The sequence below is a fragment of the Somniosus microcephalus genome, chromosome 17, assembly GCF_052327205.1.
Source record: "Somniosus microcephalus isolate GS21.2 chromosome 17, FLI_Smic_1.0, whole genome shotgun sequence".
NCBI classification, from domain to species: Eukaryota; Metazoa; Chordata; class Chondrichthyes; order Squaliformes; family Somniosidae; genus Somniosus; species Somniosus microcephalus.
This window is the reverse complement of record NC_141003.1, coordinates 15,957,780-15,982,513: the sequence shown is the minus strand read 5'-3', so window position 1 is coordinate 15,982,513 and position 24,734 is coordinate 15,957,780. Positions and strand designations below refer to the sequence as shown.

Sequence of the window (24,734 nt, the reverse complement as noted above, 5' to 3'; positions counted from 1 at the left end):
CGATTGGCAGTGGGTCTCTCTGGTGGTCAGCGCAGTGAACAGAGGTCTCCTATAGAAACTATATTGGATGTTGTCGGCCTAATAGCCAAGAGCTGTGTCCTTTTTAACTTTTGGCCTGGCAAAGCCAGGAACCTTGTCCAGATTTAGGTACAGGAAGCCAAACCTTTGCAGTTTTACTGTGCACTACTTGTAACGGGCAAATCGTATTAACACCCAACGCGCCCACTATAAGCAGTGGGGATGGTATTTTATCATTCAATGGCAAACTGAAAAATTCACAAGTAGAGTTTCTTTTTGCCTGGTGTGGGGTGCACACACCTGAAGAGCTTAGACGTGGGTTGGCAAGAGTCAAAGCTTGGGTTCAACCAAAGTGTATTCAAAGGGATTTAATGAGTTAAGACTGTGCAAATCAAAAGCACGCAGCACTTGCAAACTCGACTATTCCAATGCTCTCCCGGCCAGCCTCCCATCTTCCACCCTACGTATACTTTAGCTCATCTAAAACTCTGCTGCCCATATCCTAACTCGCACCAAGTCCCATTCACCCAACCCCTGTTCTCGCTGACCTACCTTGGCTCCCGGACCAGCAATGTCTCAAATTTAAAATTCTCCTCCTTGTGTTTAACTCCCTCTATGGCCTTGCCGCTCCCTATCTCTCTAACCTCCTCCAGCCCTACAACCCTCAGGTCTGCGTTCCTCCAATTTTGGTCTCTTGGCATCCCTTTGCCGCAATTTCCTTTGCCCCACCATTGGAGGCCGTGCCTTCAGCTGTCTAGCCCCTAAGCTCTGCAGTTCCCTCCATAAATCTCACCACATCGCGCTCCTCCATAAAAGACGCTCCTTAAAACCTACCTCTTTGACCAAGCTTTTGGTCACCTGTCCTAATATCTCCTTGTGTGCCATGGTGTCAAACTTTGTTTGATAATCGCTCCTGTGAAGCACCCTGGGATGGTTTACTACATTAAAGGCGCTATATAAATACAAGTTGTTGTTAACCAGCCAACACCAGTCTAATCATCAGGTCATTGCTCTCCAACATTAGAGAGGGGCAAGGTATTGACTTGGATAGAGAACTGGTTGGCAGATAGAAAGCAAAGAGTTGGAATAAACAGGTCTTTTTCCGAGTGGCGGGCAGTGACTAGTGGGGTACCGCAGGGATCGGTCCCTGGACCCCAGCTATTCACAATATATATTAATGATCTAGACAAGGGAACTAGATGTAATAGCTCCAAATTTACAGACGACAAAAAGCTGGGTGGGTTTGTGTACTGTGAGGAGGATGCTGAGAAACTACAGGATGATTTGGATAGGTTGGGTGATTGGGCAGAAGCATGGCAGATGCAATATAACGTGGATAAATGAGGTTATCCGCTTTGGTGTCAAAAACAGGAAGGCAGATTATTATCTGAACGGCAATAGATTGGGAGAAGGAAATGAAACGAGATCTGGGTGTCCTTGTGCACCAGTCGCTGAAGGTAAGCATGCAGATGCAGCAGGCGGTTGTTAGATCCGTGTATCTTGATGTTGTGTCCTTCAATAATTAGACAACAAGACTGCAGGGAACGATTCAACAGGTGTTTACTGAATGAGGGTTACTCTAGAACTAACTGTACAGATCACTACTCGGTTTATATACAGGTGTGGTCACTGCCGGTACTACAGTATACAGGAGCTGTAAAAAGTAGTTCTCCCCTTAAAGGTACATACATTACAGCGGTTAAGAAGGCAAATGGTATGTTGGCCTTCATAGCGAGGGGGTTTGAGTACAGGAACAAGGATGTCTTGCTGCAGTTGTACAGGGCCTTGGTGAGACCACATCTTGAGTATTGTGTGCAGTTTTGGTCGCCTTATCTGAGGAAGGATATTCTTGCCATGGAAGGAGTTCAGCGAAGATTCACCAGGCTGATACCTGGGATGGCAGAAATGATGTATGAGGAGAGATTGGGTCGATTGTAGCTTGTACTCGTTGGAGTTTAGAAGAATGAGAGGGGATATCATTGAAACATAAAATTCTGGTAGGACTGGACAGACTAGATGCAGGGAGGATGTTCCCGATGGTCGGGGAATCCAGAACCAGGGGTCACAGTCTAAGGATAAGGGGTAGGCCTTTTAGGACAGAAATGAGGAGGAATTTCTTCACCCAGAGAGTGGTGAACCTGTGGAATTCTCTACCAGAGAAGGCAGTAGAGGCCAATTCATTAAATATATTCAAGAAGGAGTTGGATATATTTCTTAAGGCTAAAGGGATGAAGGGGTATGGGGAAAAAGCAGGGACCGGGTACTGAACTTGGATGGTTAGCCATGATCGCATTGAATGGCCTACTCCTGCTCCTGTCTTCTGTTTCTATTATCTAGAGCCCACTGGGGAAAAACTGAGCCCCCTTCAATGGCCCTAGCCCTCCAGGACCAATCGGAAGTGCTGATCAAGCAGTACCCAGGGGGGTTACTGTGGCCATGTCTGGTTAGTGTATCCGATTGCTAACTGAAAGGATTCTGGTCCAAACTCCCAACTTGGCCGTTACATTTTCGAGCTAAGTTGACCCTAGAGAGACCCAAATGAGCTTTTCCCAACACTTCTGTCTTGAGTTTATGGCTCCCAGGCAGTTCTACAAGCTGAAGGAGTCTGCTATGTCTTGCCGTGTGCCCAGAATGAATAATTAACCACTAATTGCAGTACATTGCTTACTGGATGACAGCCTTGAATAGTGGCGGCAGGTCTTTCCTATCACAGCACTCCATGGGATTTGTGAAGGCAGGTGTTCCCCCTGTGGCTATAGCCTCCTGGATTTTATTCTCGACATGGTCATCTACACTTGATGATATAGGGGTTCTGCTTGGCTGGCATTCCGCTAACTATCTCTCTCACTTTGGGGAAACTGCCTCATACCAGCAGCTGAAGACCTTGCAATGAAGTTACAGCCTACTGTTTCTGTTTGTACAACCACTGAAGTTATGGTATCTCCACCCCTCCAAGAAACTCTCCCTGCGTCCAGCCACCGATCACATGACCCCATTAAGCAGGCAAGACTCAATACTACCTTGTCGCGGACAAAGTCTTCTTTTGGGCCACTTGTGTTGCATTGAGTGTCAATGATGCTTTCCCAAGATAAAATTATCCAGAGTTCAAATTGCTCTAAGATCCACACTCGCCACCTGTGCCTCGTGTTGGGTCAATGTGCTGATCCTCTGTCAGTCCCACTCTCCTCCTGCTTCTCTGGCCATAGACAGAATGGCTCACTGAGGCTGTTGATGTGATCAGAAGCAGCCAAAGTGCAGCATTACTTTGGGGTCCCATATTACTGGATGCAGAGGCCTGAGGATACTGCGTATGTCTACACACTGCGTATGTCTACGCAATCAGGAAGTGGTTTGTTATCCAGACATCTGCTGACCGACCGTGCACAAAGCTCATCAAGCCCTTGATTTTTTAAAATGTAAATGAGGGGTCCTCCCCACAATGTAGCTGAAACACCTGAGCAGCACTTCAGATGCTCAACACCTGTTTCAAGCAGGCGTTGCAATGGAGGGCCCATTATTAGCTTCCTTTCTTTTGAAAGTGAAGCTTCCTTTACTCCCTGCCACCACCTGCTGCTTATTTCCCCATTAATGCTGCATAGCAGGTTAACTACTTTACTCACATGTCCCTGCTTAGGCACAAAGTGACTCGCTTGTAGATAATAACATAGAATCACAGAAATTATGATGCCAAAGCAGTCCGTGTCGGTCTTTATCCTCTACAGGAGCAGTAGTCCGAACCCCACGTGCCTACCCTGTTCCTATATCCCTTTATTCCCCAATTTAACAGAAAATGCTGGAAAAACTCAGCAAGCCAGGCAACATCCGAGGAGAGAGAAATAGTCAATGTTTCGGGTCGAAACCCTTTATTCCCCGTTTCCTTCAACTGCCGAGCTAACCTATTTTAAATGGTGCCATGGTTTCTGCTTCACTTGTTAACTCTGGCAGTGTGTTCCATTGCCCCTCAACCCTCTGTGTAGGAATAAAAACTGGTTCTCCAGTTCTCCATCCTAAAAACTGAAATCTATGGTCCCTCATACTGGATCCCTCAATCACTGGAAACAGTCTGATTCTACTACTCAGTCCTATCCCTTCATAATTGTGAACACGTCATTCAAATTACCCCATAATTCCCTGTTCTAATGAAAGCAGACCCACTTTTTCAAGTCTACCTTCGTATTTATATTTCCTCATACCAGGCAGTATCATAGTGAATTTGCGCTGTACCCATCCTATAGTGTGGAGCCCAAAACTGCGCACACAACTCTACCAGTGGTCTTGCTAAGCTCTTGTATAACCTTAAAGATGTACTGCATCTGCTAGCTCAGACTATTTCCCCCAGGGCCATTTCATGTTCTACTATCTTTGGCCATTTCCCCCATTTTGGAGGAGGAGGAGGAGGAGGATCACAAGAAGCCTGTCAGACAGGTACATTGACTGCTTCTGTGTGATTAGTACTCTGGTCACTGCCCATCCATATAGGGTTGCACATTCATAACTACATGCAGAAAGACCTAGTACCCAATTCCAGGAGGGGGTAAGAGGGGAGACAACACTGGGTCTGTCAGTTATTTCCAAGGTGTCCCTCAACATGTAAAGAAGGACAAAAATTGCATTTATAGTGCGGGCCTTTCATGACTTTAGGATGCCCCGAAGCACTTTACAGCCAATGAAGTACTTTTTGTAGTGTAGTCACTGTTGCAATGCAGGGAAACATGACAGCCAATTTGGGAACAGTAAGATCCCACAAACAGCAATGAGATAATGATCAGCTGGTTGACCGGCTCACAAGGCCGTACTGGCCTGAGTTTCGGGCCATTTTACCTCCCCGGCCTCATTTAAATCTGAGAGCCATCTGGATCAGCAATGACGTGAAGGCTGGTGGGTGGGAGTGGGATTTTGGGCCGTTGGATGCCGCCACTGGGAACTTAGCAATAAGGTAAGTCATTGGGAGGTGGGTGGGTGAGAGTGTGAGGTGATTGTGGTCAGGGGAGGGAGGGGGGAAGCCTGGGCAGGGGAGGCCCAAGGTTTCCTTGTGGAGCTCGATACAAATTTTAAAAACTTAGCTTGCTGGGGCTCTCCCGGCCCTGGACTCATCCGATGCCAGTTTTCCCCGGCCTGTTCATCACTCAACGAGCCTCGTGTGGATTGGGGTTAAATTTGCATCAGGGTCCGTATGATGTCATCGGACACCTACTTTTGAATATTTGAGGCTTTTTGAAGTGTGGTCACTAGTCTACAGGCAAACGTGATAGGCAATTTGCTCAGTTCCAAAAACCGGGCCTGAGTCTAACTTCTCACCTGAACGGAGGCTTCTCCAACAGTGTAGCACTCCCTCGGAGCTGCAATGAGGTATCGACCTCGATTAACTGCTCTGGTCCTGGAGGACATGAATGCATTATTAATGCAAGTTTTGCTTTTTTAATATCAACTCACACTTGATCATTTTCTCCTTCTAATTGCAATTTTCACACACCTTTTTGTTTCTGTCACCAGTTTAAATTTATGCCTGTCTGCTTCTGGTATGAGGCCCAAATCAGCGAGCACTATCTTTCTTTACTATATCATGCATGCTTCACATGGGATCTACTTGAGAAAATGCACGAGTGGTTGTACAAACCTTTTACCCATACATCGCCCCTCCATTATGATGGTATGCCAAGAGTTCAAATGCCCTTTAGCAGTCCTTTCTTAATGCCCTTTCTTAAAATTGGAATATGGTTCGATGTAATAGTTGAGTTAAGGGCTGAACTAAGTGAAGCCCCACTCATTAATTTCATAGATGTTGTGGCCCTCTGACAACAACTTGCATTTATATCTCACTTTTAACGTAGTAAAACACCCCAAGGTGCTTCACAGGAGTGTTATCAAACAATTTGACACCAAGCCACATAAGGAGATATTAGGGCAGGTGGTCAAAAGTCGGTTTTAAGGAGTGTCTTAAAGGAGGAAAGAGAGGCAGAGAGATTTAGCGAGGGAATTCCAGAGCTTAGGGCCTTGGCAGCTGAAGGCATGGCCACCAATGGTGGAGCGATTAAAATCAGGGATACACAAGAGGCCAGGATTGGAGGAGCGCAGATATCTCAGGGTTGTAGGGCTGGAGGAGGTTACAGAGATGGGGAGGGGTGAGGCCATGGAGGGATTTGAAAACGAGGATGAGAATTTTAAAATCGAGGCATTGTTTAACTGGGAGCCATTGTAGGTCAGCGAGCACGGGTGATGGGTGAACGGGACTTGGTGCAAGTTAGGACACGGGCAGCCGAGTTTTGGATGACCAAGTTTACATAGGGTAGAACGTGGAAGGCCAGCCAGGAGTGCGTTGGAATAGTCAAGTCTAGAAGAAACACAGACATGGATTAGTGTTTCAGCAGCAGATGAGCTGAGGCGGGGGCAGAGACGGGTGATATTAGAGGTGGAAATAGACTGTCTTGGTTATGGTGCAGATATGTGGTCGGAAGCTCATTTCAGAGTCGGATATGACACCAAGGTTGGGAACAATCTGATTCAGTGTCAGACAGATGCTAGGGAGAGGGATGGAGTCGGTGGCTAGGGAACAGAGTTCATGGCGGAGACTGGAGACGATGGCTTCGGTCTTCCCGATATTTAGTTGGAGGAAATTTCTGAACATCCAGAATTGGATGTCAGACAAGCAGTCTGACAATTTAGAGACATGGGGAAAATGTGCTAGATTATTGGAATATTAAACTTGAAGAATTGAAATTTTGTGTAAATACTCTCTGTATAGGCATCTGCTGGTGAGGAAGTGGACAATCGTGATCTGCTTCAACCCAGGTAAGACTTGGATTCCTACTGATGGGGTTTGACATTTTTTTAGAATCCACAAAATGCATTAAATTTCTATATTGCTTTAGCACACAGAACTAACCTTGTAACTGAACCATTTTCCAGTGAAAACCTTGAACATATCCAGTCAAACACAACTGGTATTATTACCCTGGAGAGCTCCAGGATGTCGGGTAAGCAGCTCCCAAGCATCTAGAGTTGAAATATGCGGTAGCCCATTATCTTTCGCATGAGGTTGACTTCTTCTATGCTTGAAGCAGGGTCCAGTGCCTCTGATACTTCCACAAAACAACCCGATGATGGCTTGCAGCAGCAGCAAGCTCTGAAAACACTCGACGTAGTTAGCGAAAATAATGCCAATATCCGTGGCATAATTAAAGATGGCTCCTCAGGTATGTCATTCTCGATTTACATCACTTTGGATATCTTAATTTCTGTAAGCGGTATTAATGCCATTTGTTATTGGCTTCTTAGCTTGAAGTCTGCAGATTCAATACACAATATCATTCCTTTAAATGGTTTTCTACCGTTAAGACAACTTGAGTAGGATTTTGTTTACTTGGAAAAAAGAAACTTTTAGTGGTTCGTTGGTGAAATAGGTACAGTGACCATTTGTTGTGTTTCTGAACTTTATACTTGCATACCGGCCTGCTTTTTTTTAATGTCCATAACGATATGAAGTAGGATGGGAGGAGGCTTGTGCTCATAAACCTGTTGGGCTGAATGGCTGGTTTCTGTGCTGTAAATTCGATGTAATTTTTGTAGAGTTTAAACTTCTCGACAGAAGGTCATAATAAAACAAAATGTCCCCCTAAGTTCTACTATCCGTGTGCCTGATACTTAATTGGACCAACTCAAATATGAATTTAAAAAAAAAAAGCTTTGGGTTTGTGTGAAACTGAGCAGTAAGATTCTTGCAGGGTTTCTTTCTGCAGGAAAAAAAAGTGTAATGTTCACGTGTGCTGAAAGCGATGGTTATGAAGAATTGACTGAACTTCTAATTCCACAGATGGCCCACTTCCTACAAGTGCCAGTCAGCTCATCGCTGAGCCTTGTGCCTCCAATAGGGATCAACTGGAGTCGAGAAATAAATTAAAAATTAACTTGGTATGGAAATATGCATTTAACAAAGACCACCGTTTGTACCTGTTGCTTTCCAAATACTTGGATGTTTTAAAATGTCACTTGTGTGGTAAATCTTAAACCTGAAGTTGCGTAACACTAAGTGGTTCTTTCTCCTCGGGTATTGTCCACCTCTTTTTGTAAACCACCATCATCACTCCCCCTCCTTAGAAGCCCACTCTTGACCCCTCTCTCCTTGCAAACTACCACCCCATCACCAACCTCCCTTTCCTCTCCAGTCCTTGAACATGTTGCCTCCCAAATCCGTGCCCATCTTTCCCTCTACTTGAATATTTTAAATCAGGTTCCACCCCTGCCACAGCACTGAAACCGTCCTAATCAAAGTTACAATTGACATTCTCTGTGACTGTGACCATGGTGCACTATCTCTCCTCATCCTTTACAGCCTTTGACACTGTTGACCACACCATCCTCTTCCAATGCCACTCTTTCATCGTCCAGCTCTGGGAATTCCCTTGCTTGGTTCCACTCTTGCCTATCCAGTATTAGCCAGAGCATCTCCAACAATGTCATCTCTTCTCACTGCCACACCATTGCCTCTGGAATACCCCAAGGATCTATCCTTGGCCACTTCCTCTTCCTCATCTACATGCTGTCCTGTGGTGACATCTGTTGGACTACTTTCTTGTTCTTTTTCATTTTGCTACTTTAAACACCAGACTACAGACACACAGTTGTAGCAATGCAGGATCAGCACTTTATTGAAACCTCATACTATCCACAACCAGTATGAGTGCACAGGTCTTCATACTACACCATTCCCGTATGAGCGAGCTACTGAGACTCTACGATTCCAGCCTGAGCGCTTGAGACATCATACTCACGATTCCAGTATGAGCTACTAAACCGTGTTCCTTCACATTTCTTATACCATTCTTTACCTTTGATCACTACATTCCATGCATACTACCAATAAATCATAATACATCAAAGATACATACAAATATAAACAAAATAACAACTTAAATCCAACAAACATGCACTTCCATAAACAAATGTGAGCTGATTGCCGTCATAAACTTCCCATTCATTTTATTACCATAAACACAAGTGACCTGATCCCCGACCTGATAGGTACGCAGGTCAGTTCTCTGAACGGTGGAGATACATTTGCTTTAAAATCCCCTTACCAATTTACAATCCATAATCAACAGAAAGCTGTTTTAACTTTTAACTCATCCTGTGCTGGTCTCAAGACAGCCCAGAAAGAATAGTGAGGTAAACAGGTAGTGAGAACCCTCGTTCCCACAACATCATCCTCCGACAAGGGGTCAAGCTCCACATGTACACTGACGGCACCTAACTGTACTACCTCTCTGACCCTGCACTGCCTCTCTGCTGTCAGAATGCTCATCTGCTATCCACTCTTGGGCGTGCTGCAATTTCCTCCAGTTGAAAACACTTGGAAAATCAAAGCCACAAACTCCATTTCCTAGCCACCATTTCCATTCCCTTCCTGGCCACTGTCTGGGGTTGAACCATATTGTTTGCATCCTCAGGGTCCCATTGGATCCTGATGAGCTTCTGACCCCATATCCTCCATCACAAAGGCCACCTACTTCCAGCTCCGTAACTTTGATGCCTCCATCCCTGCCTCAGCCCATCTGCTATTGTAACCCTCACCTCTATTACCTCTGGATTCGCCTATTCCAATGCTCTCCTGGTCGACTTTCCATCCTCCATGCTCCAGAAACTTGAGCTCATCCAATGCTCTGCTGCCTATGTCCTAACTCGCACCAAGTGAGCACCCATCAACCCTGTGCTCGCTGGCCTACATTGACACCAATGCCTCAAATTTAAAATTCTCATCCTTGTATTTACATTCTTTCATGGTTTCTCCCCTTCACTATCTGTAACCTCCTTCAATGCACGACCCTGTCTTTCCCCTCCACTCATCTGGCTCCAGCCTCTTGTGCACTGACTCCTATTTTGCCCCACCATTGGCCTCTGTGCCTTCAGCTGACTAAGCCCCACCCTCGAGTTCCATCCATAAAACCCTCTGCTTCCCCACCTCCCTCTGCTCCTTTTAAGAACCTCCTTAAAACCCCCTTTACCCCTTCGGTCACTCCGCCTAATAGCTCCTCCTTTGGTCCAACATCCATTTTTCTGACTGATTTCCTCCTCTGAAGTTCCTCGGAATGTTTTGCTATGTTAAAGAGTCTGTATAAATACACTTGTTGTCGTTTTCTCGCTAAATACAAAATTAAATAACTTCAACCTGAACCTAATAATAATTGTGCTAATAGTTTGTCTTCAAAAAACAGCTTGAATTGTGCTACCCTTTATTTCCTTCCTGTTTGTCCACCCCTCCATCCCACAAAGTATTCCTGTACACAGGACATATATCCATCTACTGAGAGCCATTATTTTGCAGTTAAATGTTCTTTCATACAGTACAAAGTAACAAAGAATCACTAGGAGCAGCTGCTCAGTTCAATCCTACACACCCAAAGCAAGATGGGCGAGACCCTGAATGCTCCCTCCCCAGCTAATTAACTCATTCATAGAATTATACTGCACAGAATGAAGCCATTCGGCCCATTGTGTCTGTGCCCACTCTTGGAAAGCTATCCCATTAGTCTCACTCTCCTGCTTTTTCCCTGTACCAATGCAGTGTTTTCCTTTTCAAGTTTATCCAATTCCCTTTTGAAAATTACTATTCAATCTGCTTCCACCACCCTTTCGGGCAGTGCATTCCAGATCATCATAACTTGCTGTGTTTATACAAAAATAAAATGAATTTGCCTCATCCTCCCCTCTGGTTCTTTTGCCAGTTACCTTACATCTGTGTCCTCTGGTCACCGAATCTCCTATTCCCTTCTGTCCAACAGTGCCAGGAGTAGCATTAGGTTACAGGAAGGATGCTGATCTCAGAACGAGCGGCCAGTTAGAGAAGGACACATTGTGTCCATTATCCAAGATCTATCTGCTCAGAAGATGTAGTGGTCTCCGTAAGACCTCCCTGCCATTGTTGTTCAAAGCTTTTCAAGCTTTATCACCACTAAGATGTACCTTACTAAAAATCAGATCCTCAGCACTCTGCAGAACATTGGCGAGCAATCTTGTAACTTTTGTTGGTTTGAGATGTTGACACTGAAATTTATTGCACCTTTCTAACCTACACGTTCCCTCCCCTGCCCCCTCTCCTATATCACTTTCTTCCCGTGTTCTCGGGACTGAGTCCCATTTGCCCTTACAATGGGATAGGTGGAAAGCCATTTATTTTACATGTCATTGGGTGAAATGCTGATTATTGTAGACAATAATATCGGGGGGCTTTGTTTTTATGCCGTGTTTTCACACATGCGCAGTGACCCGATGAGTTACTGGCTGTGTGCAGTACGCTCGGGCAATAAGCTGCATCTTTAATGGCCTCTATTCTCCTCTTTTATTAGGAAGCTACTCGAGGTTCTGTGGCTGTTGATGAATTAAGCCCAAGTGAATCACAAGTCGTCCGTGGAAGCCCAGTTAGCAGCGCTGAAGGTGAGAATTAAAAACTGACGTGCTATGTTTCAGCATTTTCTGTTTCTGCTTCGACAGCACGCATTTATATAGCGCCTTTAACATAGTAAAACGTCCCAAGGCACTTGGCAGGAACATTATCAGATAACATTTGACACCGAGCCACAGAGATATTAGGACGGATCGACCAAAAGCTTGGTAAAGGAGGAGAGCAGTTTAGGGAGGGAATTCCAGCACTTGGCAGCCGTGCCTTCAGCTGTCTAGGCTCCAAGGCTGGGGCAAAGGAAATCGGGGATGTGCAAGAAGCCAGAATTGGAGGAACGCAGCGATTCAGATTTTGTTCATTACCTAGATTAAAGGTTTTACAGTTATTTGCAACCTGCCCAGATTGATTTGTCACCCCTAGCCTTGGTTCTCTCCTTTCTTGGAATTCGTTTGTTCAAGAAGTTTTGAGAATTGGCACAAAAGCGCAAGTTCCATATTTTCTTTCCCGAGTTAATTTAAGTGCTAGCGAGAAACAGACTCCGTGGGTTGACACCTACAATACGATTGTAATCCAGAGCCCTGAACTAATGATCCGGAGACATGAGTCCAAATCTCACCACAGCAGCTGGGGAATTTAAATTCCGTTAATGAAATAAATCGTGAATAAAAAGCTAGTGTCGGTAATGGTAACCATGAAACTACCGGATTGTCGTAAAAAACCCATCTGGTTCACTAGTGTCTTTACAGAAGGAAACCTGCCAATCTTACCCGGTCTGGGCCTATATGTGACTCCAGACCCACAGCAATGTGGTTGACTCTTAACTGCCCTCTGAAGTGGCCTAGCAAGCCACTCCGTTATTATCAAACCTCTAGGAAAAGCAATAAGAAAACTGGATGGACCACCTGGCATCGACCTAGGCACCGGATTCAGACACTGCAAAGGCACACCCAGCCCAGTCGACCCTGCAAAGTCCTCCTCACTAACATTTGGGGACATGTGCCAAAATTGGGAGAGCTGTCCCACAGACTACTCGAGCAACAGCCTGATATAGTCATACTCATAGACTCCTCCAACACAGAGCGTCCCACCAGGGGTAGGGGCACAGTGGTATAGAGTCAGGAGGGAATGGTCCCCAACGTCAACTCCGGACCCCCTGGAGTCTCATGGCATCAGGTCAAACATGGGCAAGGAAACCTCCTGCTGGTTACCACTTATCGCTCTCCCTCAGCTGATGAGTCAGTACTCCTCCATGTTGAACACCACTTGGAAGAAGCACTGAGTAGCAAGGGCACAGAATGTACTCTGGGTGGGAGGACTTCAATATCCATCACCAAGAGTGGCTCGGCAGCGCCACTACTGATCGAGCTGGATATAGCTGCCAGACTGGGCCTATGGCAGATGGTGAGAGAACCAACACGAGGGAAAAACTTACTTTACCTCGTCCTCACCAATCTACCTGTCGCAGGTGCATCCGTCCATGATAGTATTGATAGGAGTGACCACCGCACACCCAATGTGAAGACAAAGTTCCGTCTTCACACTGAGGACACCCTCCATCTTGTGTGGCACTACCTCCGTGCTAATTGAGATAGATTCAGGACAGATCTAAACTGGGTATCCATGAGGCGCTGTGGGCCATCAGCAGTTGCAGAATTGTATTCCACCACAATCTGTAACCTCATGGCCTGGCATATCCCTTACTCTAGCATTACCATCAAGCCAGGGGATCAACCCTGGTTCAATAATTAGTGTAGAAGAGCATGCTAGGAGCAGCACCAGGTGTACATAAACATGAGGTGCCAACTTGGTGAAGCTACAACACAGGACTATATGCATGCTAAACAGCGGAAGCAGGGCTAAGTGATCCCACAATCAACAGATCAGATCAAAGCTCTGCAGTCCTGCCACATTCAGTCGTAAATGGTGGTGGCCAATTAAACAAACAGGAGGAGGCTCCATGAATATCCCCATCTTCAATGATGGTGGAGCCCAGCACATGTGTGCAAAAGTCAAGGCTTGAAGCATTTGCAACCATCTTCAGCCAGAAGTGCTGAGTGGATGATCCATATTGGCCTCCTCCCTGAGGTCACCACCATCACAGAAGCCAGTCTTCAGCCAATTCAATTCAATTCACTCCACGTGATATCAAGAAACGGATGAGCGCACTGGATACAGCAAAGGCTATGGGCTCCGACAACATCCCGGTTGTAGTGCTGAAGACTTGTGCTCCAGAACTAGCCGCACCTCTAGCCAAGCTGTTCCAGTACAGTTACAACAGTGGCATCTACCCGACATAGTGGAAAATTGCCCACACAAAGCGGAACAAATCAAATCTGGCCAATTACCACCCCAACAGCCTACTCTCAATCATCAGCAAAGTGATGGAAGGTGTCATTGACAGTGCTACTAAGCAGCGCTTACTCATCAATAACCTGCTCACCAACGTTCAGTTTGGGCTCTGCCAGGACCCCTCGGCTCCAAACCTCATTACAGCCTTGGTCTAAACATGGACAAAAGAGCTGAATTCCAGAGGTGAGGTGAGAGTGACTGCCCTTGACATCAAGGCAGCATTTGACCAAGTGTGGCATCAAGGAGCCCTAAAATTGAAGTCAATTGAAATTGGGGAGAAAACTCTCCATTGGCTGGAGTCATACCTAGCACAAAGGAAGATGGTGGTCATTGTTGGAGGTCAATCATCTCCGCTCCAGGACATCGCTGCAGGAGTTCCTCAGGGCAGTATCCTAGGCCCAACCATCTTCAGCTGCTTTATCAATGACCTTCCCTCCATCAGGTCAGAAGTGGGGATGTTTGCTTATGATTGCACTGTGTTCAGTTCCATTCGCATCTCCTCAAATAATGAAACAGTCCGTGCCCGATGCAGCAAGACCTGGACAATGTTCAGGCTTGGGTTAATAAGTGGCAGGTAACATTTGCTCCATGCAAGTGCCAGGCAATGACCATCTCCAACAAGAGAGATTCTAACCACCACCCCTTGATATTCAACAGGATTACCATCACTAAATCCCCCACCATCAACATCCTGGGAGGTCACCATTGACCAGAAACTTAATTGGACCAGCCACACACATACTGTGGCTACAAGAGCAGGTCAGAGGCTGGGTATTCTGTGGCAAGTGACTCACCTCCTGACTCCCCAAAGCCTTTCCATCATTGACGAGGCACAAGTCAGGAGTGCAGCTCCAACAACACAGAAGCTTGACACCATCCAGGACAAAGCAGCCTACTTGATTGACACCCCACCCACCATCTTCAACATTCACTCCCTCCACCACCAGCGCACCATGGCTGCAGTGTGTACCGTCTACAAGATGCACTGCAGCAACTTGCCAAGTCTTCTTCGACAGCACCTCCCAAACCCACAACCTCTACCGCCTAGAAGGACAAGGGCAGTAGGTGTGAAGGAATAAGCAATATAACCTATTCAGAAAAATACACCATTCTATGAAAAAATTCTGACCTGGTCTGGAAATCTAGAAACCTAACTATGAAAAAGCTGTGATAGAATTCTGGCTATTGAGATAAGATAAGTTGTTGACACTGAAACAATAACCTTATTGAAACAGAAGGTTAAAGGCCCCTGAAGTCTGAACCTTTGGGAACAAGACAATAGTTACCCGGTACAAGTTGTTCTAATTTACACCTTGTAAAGGAGCACATAAAAGTAACAAACATCTGCCTTCATAAAAATGATACCAAGTAAAGTGCACCTGCTGTTACGCTGTTTTTTACAATAAATTTAGAACACCTAGAGAAGAGACATGGGGGTCGATTTTCAGTAAGCTGTCGGGAAGGAGGCGGGACTACAACTTTCGGGTTTTAGTCCCGCCTACATCGATGTCCGGCCAATCCACACGATTTTCCCTTGATTGACCTTGTTGAGCCTACCCAGCGGGCTCAGCAGGCCAATTAAGGGCCACCCGGCAACAGGTGATGTCACAGACTGAAACTTCATTTGCCAAGAGGTCTTGACAGATGAAATATCAGTGTTTCACAGCTGTTTAAAGCTGTCAAACACTGACAGTCTGACTTCTAACCTGAGTCCTTCTACACAGACTCAGTTAGAACTCTTGACCGCTCGCAGCCATTTTGCTTTCAGTGTCGGCTGAGTGATGGACTCCTGAAACCGAGAGGAAGAAAGGCTGTTAAGGTAAGTACAGGTAATTTAAACTTCTTTAGACACACCAAACACACTTACCTTTGCACTCATGCACCCATCACTCACCTGAACACCGACATCACGACCCCTCCAAATCCTTCAACCCGACGGCCCGCCTGCTCTAACCTGGCGTGGTTTAGAGCCGTCGGGAATCCCACACGACACCCCTCATAATAGGGATTAGGCTAAAAACTGCCCGTTAACTACCTGTTAACAGGCAGTTAATTGGCACTAATCCCTTCCCGCCTCGCGTCGGCGGGTCCCAGTGCGGGCCTCTGAAACTTACATGGAGGCGGGTTTTGGGTGGGATGGTGTTGGGACCCCCGAATTCGGGATTTTTGCCCCCCGCCCGCCTAAAAGCCCACCTCATGGCACACTGAAAATCTAGGCCATAGTTCTGTAGTGCGACCAGCTGAGGTGACTAAGAACTGAAGGGGTCAGCAGAAAAATGATGAGATAATTAGCTTATCAGCAGAAAACCTTAAAGGGAGCACCACTGGAAAAGGGTATAAATATTGAACTCTCAAATGGGATAATAGACTCCCGTAAAGGGGCAAAGCGATTCTCTGCTTCAGAGCTAGCTCTAAGTCTCCAACTCTTTGTACCTTGGGGATCAAGGTACTGTATTTGATTTTGGTGGATATCCTGAATAAACTTTAAGAATTGTAAAACTGTAGCGAAGTTAAGATTTGTGAGTAAGGATCTCTGATAAGATTGTAAAGCTTTCTCTTTTTGGAACTGTTAATGTTGCGATTGACTCACCAACATATAATTATATGTTGGTTCTTCAATAAATCTATATATTTTGAGAATTGTCTCACATAATACTTCTGTATCAAACTCGCAAACTCAATCTCTCTACACTCTTTAGTGAGGAGTTGCAGAATTCTGGGGGAGTTTTCTGGAACTTCATAATATCCGGAACGTTAGAGTCTAGCTAAACTTATTAAAAGTGCTATCTGAAGGACGGTAACATTTTCAGGTTGTTCCTTTCCTTTAGAGAGAGATAGTCCGGACCTGTAGACCCAATTAAGCGTCTTTAGGATTCGGCTACCTCAAACTTTAGTTGAAAGTGAACGTCTGAGGAATACACCTGATCCGGGGTCGCCCTAAAGGGGCTAGGACTAGTAATTCTCCTATCACAGGTGCATGGGAACACCACCTGCAAGTTCCCCTCCAAGTCACACACCATCCTGACTTGGAAATATATCCCTGTTCCTTTATCGTCGCTGGGTCAAAATCCTGGAACTCCCTCACTAATGGCACTGTGGGAGTACCCTCACCACATGGACTGCAGCGGTTCAAGAAGGTGGCTCACCACCACCTTCTCGAGGGCAATTAGTGATGGGCAATAAATGCTGGCCTTGCCAATGACTCATCCCATGAATGAATGGGAAAAAAAATATTTACTAAATGGTTATCAGATTGTATTAAACTAAGTAAATTCAATAGGATAGATATCTGAGATAATGCATCATCCTGAGGTGTAAAGAGAAAGTTTACCTATCTTTTGACCCGGTTTTGAGAATGTGAGGTAATTTTGGAATTGTCTTTTCTTTCCAAGCCATCTTCCGTTAACCCTACCTTTCCCCACCAGTCGGTCAGTTGTAGGTGACCTCGGATATTGGGGGCCAAGGAAGTGTTGTTCCTAGAGTATCTAATCATTCGGACACCTTATCTTGTCCCTGACCTTTCGAACTCTGAATGTGTAGCTGCAAGGGATACAGGAAGCAGTCCATTTGGAGAGGGAGTCCTTTTTGATCCAGGTTGAATATAGAGATAAAACCAAAATACTGCGGATGCTGGAAATCTGAAAGAAAAACAGACAATGCTGGAATTACTCAGCAGGTCAGGCAGCATCTGTGGAGAGAGAAACGGAGTTAACGTTTCGGGGCGATGAACTTTCATCAGAACCCGGAGATATCCGAGATGCCTCTTGCCCCCTGTAGGGATACTTTGGTGTATCTATTGGTCCATTCACCAAACCTGCCCTCCTTCCGGCCCCCCCTTTGCCTCAGGGCTGTGGTATTTCTCCTTTGTGACTCACTACTTCCTTTTCCTATAGTTAAATAACAGTAAGATGTCTATCGAAGACTCTAGAATATCGCTTTGTGCATAAATCTTGTGATTTGATTTTTAGCTGTTGAGTTCATGTTATGGGCTGCAACAACTCTGGCAAAATTATGTAAATTTTTTGTGCCTTTATTCTCTCCAATGGTGTACAAAGCGTGGCGGTAATTGAAAGGCTTAGTGATGTATTAATGGGGTAAACTTTTCTACGGCAAAGCTTAGTCATAAATGGTTTTTAACTTGGGTAGTTTGGTTTCAGCTGACGGAAATTTGTACATGACAAAAACATCAATTGCCTGTCTTTCAACAGGAATTTATCAGACACCTGACTCTAAATGTCAAGATCTTTTGAAAAGGACAAACTTACAGAGGTAAGAATTGGTGCAAAGTTAATTCATTTTGTTTTCACTAGTGTTGTAGTGTACTGTTCTGTTTTGCAATTCTGGAATATGCAAAACTAAAGTTCTTTGTATCTTTTTCCCCAGTGCCTCAGCTACTGAACAGGAAGTGGAGGTAGGCTGTCACTGCACAGACTGTGCATGATTTGTTTTTTATGTAAAATCTCAATGATAAACTGTTCCTAAATAATAATACTGTTGTGCAGAGTAAAGCTTGCAATTCAACATCCATAACTAGCTCTTCTGCTTGTTCTCTGTCCCTCCCTCTTGTCTATCTATTTGGAGGGAAGATTGTCCAAACCATTTGTGCGTACACGCATTGGGGTTGCTAAACCTCCAGTCTTGGAATCTCCAGGAATTGAAGATTAATCTCCCAGACTTTGCTGAGAACAAACGGGAAGAAAAATCATAGGCTGTTTTTAAAAAACAAAAACAAAAAACATTTTCTTTGAACATTTCTGTTTATTAAAAAATGACTTGTCTTTATATAACACTTCGTTCACGACTCTGGGTGTCCCAAAGCGCTTCACAGACAATTAAGTACATTGAAGTGTAGTCACTGTTGTAATGTTGGAAACGTCACCATGTCCATGTGATCTCCTGGACTGGTTTTGATCCCCTGAGGGAGGTCGGAGATTAATTTTTCCTTATTGGGCTTTATCTGGGGTTTTTTTGGCTCTCCCGGGAGATTACATGGCTGAGGGGGGCGGGGGGGTGGGAGGAAGTGTTTAGTCATGATGCACTGGCCATTGTGGTGTGTGGGGCAGACTTGCTGGACCAGCTGGTCTATTCCTGCTCATCAATTTATATGTTCGTATGAAACGTGGCAGCCAATTTGCGCACAGCAAGATCCCAGAAACAGCAATGCAATAATGACCAGATAATCTGTTTGTTTAGTGATTTTGGTTGAGGGATAAATGTGGCCAGGACATCAGTGAAAACTCCCCTGCTCCTCTTCGAAATAGTACCAAGGGATCTTTTACATTTACTTGGTTTAACGTCTCATCTGAAACACAGCACCTCCGACATTGCAGCACTCCCTCAGGACTGCTCTGTTTAACCGATGGTCAAGACTGACCCAAGGTGGGCTGTGAGGATGGACGTTTCAGGTGACGAGTGTGGGGGCGGGGCAATTGGAGGCAGGAGGTAATGTGATGAAACTTCCCGGAATACGTCCAGCCAGAGTTAGCGGTCCGTGTGTGTGTTTGTGCGGGGTGTGCCAGTGTTGGATTAAAAGGACATATATTTCAGTTACATTCTGAGTAACGTTTTTTTTTAAAATACAGGCTGAATTTCTCCGCTTCTCGTTGGCTTTCAAGTGTGACATGTTTACTCTCAATAAGAGATTACAGCTGGAGGAACGATCCAGAGATCTAGTTGAAACAAATTTGAAAAAAGAGATTGAGAAATGTCAACAAACGCTGCAGGTTGGCACTGGGCTCATTCACTGACTTTGGTTTGCTGTATAACTACATGGTTTCTGTTTCCACGCACACACCCCAACACCATGTTGGTCAATCTGTACCTCTCACCACATTAATGGTCTATCAAATATGGTGGGATTTTCGTGACCCAGCAGAATATAGCCATTTCACTGACTTTCCCAAGTTGTAAACCTGTTGCTATTTTTAGTTCTGTGAACAGGGATGGTCAGAGAAATAACTCCAATTCCTGCCATATTTATTCCCTTTTCTCTTTGGATCTCTCTCTCTCACTCTCCATCCATCTATCTATCTATCTGTCTCTTGTGCGCTGGCACTCTCACTTTCACACTCTCTCCTTTCGCACGCACACGCTCTCGCTCGCTCTCTCATTTATCATTTCTATTCCCTACAGACAGTGAGGCCTCTGTGTGAAGAAGAGCAGTCGCTGGAGATGTTTGAGAAACTGGAAAAAAGTCTTGGGATGCTTACGCAGACCATAACCAGAGTAGCCAGCCGGGCCGAATTGCTAGGAGCCATTCACCAGGTGAAGAAAGATAATTATCGCCTGTTAAAATGTTCATGTTAGAGGTGCATATATCCAAAGGAGGGTAAAGTTTATGAACACTTGTAATTTCATTTTAATTTTGGCAAACTAGGAATTCTAGTTGCACTTTACCGGTCACTAGGAAAGCTGGTAGGACCAGGGCACTAAGATGCCTCAGGAGCATACTACGTATCTCCACATCACGCACTGCAGCTGAAGGACGAGATCTAGTGGGAGGCAGCAAGGGTTCTAAAAGTGAGGATGGTGGGGGACAGAAGGAAGAGAGTGCATGCACTACGCCAAGATACAGCCGTGGATTTTAACACTTCTAACAGAATTAATCAGAACTACGAGTGCAAACGGTTAGGATATTCTATAGAGGGTGGTTGTAATGTTACTTTTATCTTTTCAAGTAAATGAACCTTTATTAAAAGGCTAAATCACATCTATCCTGTTTAGTATAAGAAGTTTCTTCCAATTACTGTTCAATTAGTTGATTTGAAAAGAGTGCTTTCAATAACGAGTGAAATGTGCAAGTGTGTACCTCGTTCCTTCGATGAATTAGCAAATGGTTGTTCTAGTCGGTATGTGTGACTGAAGCCAAGCTTTTGACTTTAATATTTTGTTAAGTTAACCTCTTCATTGAAAGGGTTGAAACTGGAGGTATGATGCATATCTCAAATTGGTTATCACATCATGAAATTATCTCCCCAAGGGGTTTAAATGGCAAGCCAATTTGCAACTCTGACTCAGTTTCAAGAACCACTTGAGTCAGTCGATTCGAGCAATGTTTAAAAGCACGTTAGATAAAAGTTACTTAAAGAAAAATATTGAACCAGAAGTGGGTATCTCTGATGTGGAGCAGCACAGGCACGAAGGACCAAATCCAGGGTGTTGGTAGACATGTGCCATGATGTACCATTTTATACTGCAGGGGCTATACTGGCAGGTGTGTCCAACCTATCTACATTGGTACCAAACACAGGCACCCATCCAAAGGCAGTTTGCACTTGCCTCCAGCAATCCCACCAGCTTAGTCCACAACACCACATATCCGCAAGCCCACTGACCACACGTAAAGCTTGGTGTGAAATTGAGAACCGTGGTTTTTTTCTGATTGATCCTTTGTCGGAATCCCGTAGGTGACATCAACGGGTAATTTAAAGAGGTGCAATTGGAAAATCGACACTAGTTCTTATTCAGGACTATTTAAAGGGAATTGCATCCATTTATATATCTAGAGTGGCAAATGCCTCTCCCAATTGAGAATTAATACATATTCGTGCGCACAATCCCTGCAGAAGTAGTGAAGCCACAATCTAACAGTGGGTGATGGTGGTAAACGGGGCAACTAGTGTAACAAATACATCTTTCTACCCACGCCCTGGACTGAATGGCCTCCTCCTGCGCTGAAACTTCTCTAATTAAAGTTGGGATTGTGTAGTTTTTTAATTCTCTTGACTAGCCAATGCACTGAAAGCTAGTACTTTTCCTCATTAGGAGACCCGGGTCAGTAAGGCCGTTGAAGTTATGATCCAGTATGTTGAAAACTTGAAGCGAATGTATGCAAAAGAGCACACCGAACTGGAAGAAATGAAGCAACTTCTTCTACAGAATGGAAAAGCCACCAGTTTATTTGAAGAAAACCGAGGTAATTATTAGCAATGTTTAGAATTTGACCATCTGAATTTCTTAAAGTACCAAACATGTTGTTTCCAGTCCCGGTTATTCTAATGACTTGGAGCCACCGTCACTTGTCGTAGTTATGCAGGATGGTCTAAGCCGTAGTAGGCACCACATGATACTGAACCATACAGATAAGGAAGGACCTAAGTTCTATCCCTGGACTGTGGTGATTTGACTGATTTGAGTAGGGCAGTGATGGGGAATAAGAACGTAAGATTATATGAAGTTGGAGCAAGAGTAGACCATATGGCCCCTCGAGCCTGCTCTGTCATTCAATAAGATCATGGCTGAACTTCTAAATCAACTCCACTTTCCTGCCCTATCCCCATATCCCTTGATAGTGCCCAAAAATCTATCATTCTCAGTCTTGAATATACTCATCGACTGAGCATCCACAGCCCTCTGGGGTAGAGAATTCCAACGATTCTCAACCCTGAGTGAATTAGTTTCTTCTCATCTCAGTCCTAAATGGCTGACCCCTTATCCTGAGACTGTGACCCCTAGTTCTGGAATCATCAGCCAGGGGAAACAACCTCTCAGCATCTACCCTGTCAAGCCCTCTAAGAATGTTAGACATTTCAATGAGATCACCTCGTGTTCTTCTAAACATCAGAGAATATAGGCCCATTCTCCTCGATCTCCTCATAGGACAGACCCCTCATCCCAGGAATCGATCTAGTTCAATTGTTCCTGGGCTAGAGCTGGAGGAAAATTGTGTACAATTCTCACTCTTAACCATCCACTCATCTGCTCAAAGTGCACATCTGAAGGGATTAGGCTCCCTACCTCCCTTGATAAAATAGCATGCCAATGTGCACATTCCAAGCTTACACGTGAAGAATGGTCACCAGCGTATTAGCAGCCCTGTGGAACTGTATCCTTGCACAAGCCACTGTGTTTAGTATTGGGGAGGGGGAGGATTATGTAGAACAATCAACAGCAATACTTGTGGAGACGTTTGATGTTCTCTTGCTAGCCTTCTTGTGTAATTTGTAGAATGTAAGAATATGGTGGAAGGTGGCTCTGCCAACAATGGTGAACATTGGAAGGGAGGGAGAAATGCACAGTAGACCAAAGTTGGAAGAGAAGAGGTTGGTTGCTGGTTCCTGGGACTGGAGAACATTGCAGAGGTCGAGCAGAGTGAGACGATGGAGGGGGTTGAAGTCTAGGACTTTTGCTCCCCGATTCCTCCAGATTATCAATGACGGCCAACTAGGATAGAGGTGATATGTGAGCAGAACTGTGTGTGGGATAGGATGTTGTGTTACAGAAGTTCAGCCTTGAGGTGACGAATGTGGAGAAGGGTTTAGTAGCAGTGGGGTACATTGGCAGGCAGTGTTCTGGAGCTGGAACTAAGCTGTGATGGTGATGAACCAGATGTGGGGTTCGAAGCTCAGGTCAGAGCTGAATTGGGCGCGAAGGTTGTGCATTTTCAGATTCTGAGTGTACACCCAGGGCAGAAAATGACATATGCCTAAAGTGGAAAGTTTCTAGCAGAAGCCAAACGGGACGACTTGCTTTGTCAACATTGAGCTGCAGAAAGTTTTAGCTTCATCCAGAACTTCAGATCAGATCAGCAGTTGGACAGCACAACAACACATTTTGAATTTGTTGTCTTGGTGTATGTGTGGAAGCTAACCTTTGCTTATGGGTAAGATCATACGGAAATATGAAAATGAAAGAACAAGTAAAGACCAGCTGCTAAATTGAGCCTGTCCCATATGGTCAGTGTGTAACTTCGTCCCCTGTCCCCTGGTCCTATCTACATGGACTGAATCTAATCCTATTATTTTGAAGACCTCAAGCAAATCTCAAAGTCTGCAAGATAGAGTAAAATGTCCCAACTCTCCAAACCTACTGTGGTAATTAAGGACCTTTTAAACTAGATGTGTCTAGTGGCCCTTCTCTTAAACCTTTTCCAGGATCGCCATCATCTACCAAAACTGGACAGTGTTCTAAATGAGGCCTAACCAAGGCCTTGTACAAAGAGACGGGTAGAATAGAATAGAATCATAGAATAGTACAGCACAGAAGGAGGCCATTTGGCCCATCAAGTCTGTGCCAGCTCTTTCGAAGAGCAATCCAGTCAGTCCCACTCCCCACTCTTTCCCCAAGCCCTACAATTTTTTCTCCTTGTATTTATCCAATTCCCTTTTGAAGGCTACTACTGAATCTGTATCCACACCCCATCAGGCCATGCATTCCAAATCCTAACCATTCGTTGTGTAAAAGTGTGTTTCCTCATGTAGCCTCTGATTCATTTGCCAATCACCTTAAATTTCTGTCCCCTGGTTATCGACCCTTGTTTTTGGACCAGTTTCTCTTTATTCTATCTAAACTCTTCATGGTTTTAAACAGCTCCATCAAATCTCCTCTTGGCTTCTTTGCTCTAAGGAGATGTGGGGAACCGTTGGTGTGGCCCCATGTGCTACCACTCCAGGGTCCAGTGTTTTGCCACCTATGAGTGAGTTCAAATCCCACCACGGCAGCTGGGGAATTTAAAATCAGTTAATTAAATAAATCTGGAACCAAAAAAAAAGCTACCATCAGTGATGGATTGTTGTAAAAATCCATCTGTTTCAACCCATCACTAATGTTCTTTAGGGAAGGAAATCTGCCTGGTCTGACCTCTGTGACTCCAGACCCACAACAGTGTGGTTGACTCTTAACTGCCCTCTGAAATGGCCTAGCAAGCTATTCAGTTGCACACAACCACTACAAAAAGCAATAATAAGAAAAGAAAATAACGGACCACCCAGCATTGGACACAGCAACGGCACACCCAGCCCAGTCGACCCTATAAAGTCCTCCTCACCAACATCTGGGGACTTGTGCCAAAATTGGGAGAGCTGTCCCACAGACTAGTCAAGCAACAGCCTGACACAGTCATACCCACAGAATCATACCTTTCAACCAATGTCCCAAACTCCTTCATCACCATCCCTGGGCATGTCCTGTCCCACCGACAGGACAGATCCACCAGAGGTGGCAGCACAGTGATATACAGTCGGGAGGGAGTGGCCCT

General features: G+C 45.0%; 2 protein-coding genes and 1 pseudogene across 6 annotated transcripts in view; 1 reads left to right on the top strand and 2 right to left on the bottom strand.

The window, feature by feature from the left end:
* LOC147105528 (tyrosine-protein phosphatase non-receptor type substrate 1-like) overlaps positions 1 to 24,734 on the bottom strand; it is a 535,426-nt pseudogene that overhangs the window by 167,158 nt on the left and 343,534 nt on the right.
* The window catches only part of dnai7 (dynein axonemal intermediate chain 7), a 227,593-nt gene that overhangs the window by 58,322 nt on the left and 144,537 nt on the right, over positions 1 to 24,734 (bottom strand). The window lies entirely within an intron of this gene.
* Positions 1 to 24,734, top strand: part of LOC147105533 (inositol 1,4,5-triphosphate receptor associated 2-like) — a 176,700-nt gene that overhangs the window by 127,739 nt on the left and 24,227 nt on the right. For 4 of the 5 annotated variants that reach the window (XM_086009964.1, XM_086009967.1, XM_086009966.1 and 1 more), the window contains 10 exons: positions 6,761 to 6,807; positions 6,925 to 6,992; positions 7,077 to 7,211; positions 7,829 to 7,926; positions 11,358 to 11,445; positions 17,968 to 18,028; positions 18,143 to 18,170; positions 19,342 to 19,482; positions 19,892 to 20,023; positions 21,524 to 21,674. In XM_086009964.1, the coding sequence (XP_085866090.1) occupies positions 6,761 to 6,807; positions 6,925 to 6,992; positions 7,077 to 7,211; positions 7,829 to 7,926; positions 11,358 to 11,445; positions 17,968 to 18,028; positions 18,143 to 18,170; positions 19,342 to 19,482; positions 19,892 to 20,023; positions 21,524 to 21,674 (949 nt within the window). The remainder of the gene's footprint in view (positions 1 to 6,760; positions 6,808 to 6,924; positions 6,993 to 7,076; positions 7,212 to 7,828; positions 7,927 to 11,357; positions 11,446 to 17,967; positions 18,029 to 18,142; positions 18,171 to 19,341; positions 19,483 to 19,891; positions 20,024 to 21,523; positions 21,675 to 24,734) is intronic. The other variant, XM_086009965.1, reaches the window with a different exon arrangement.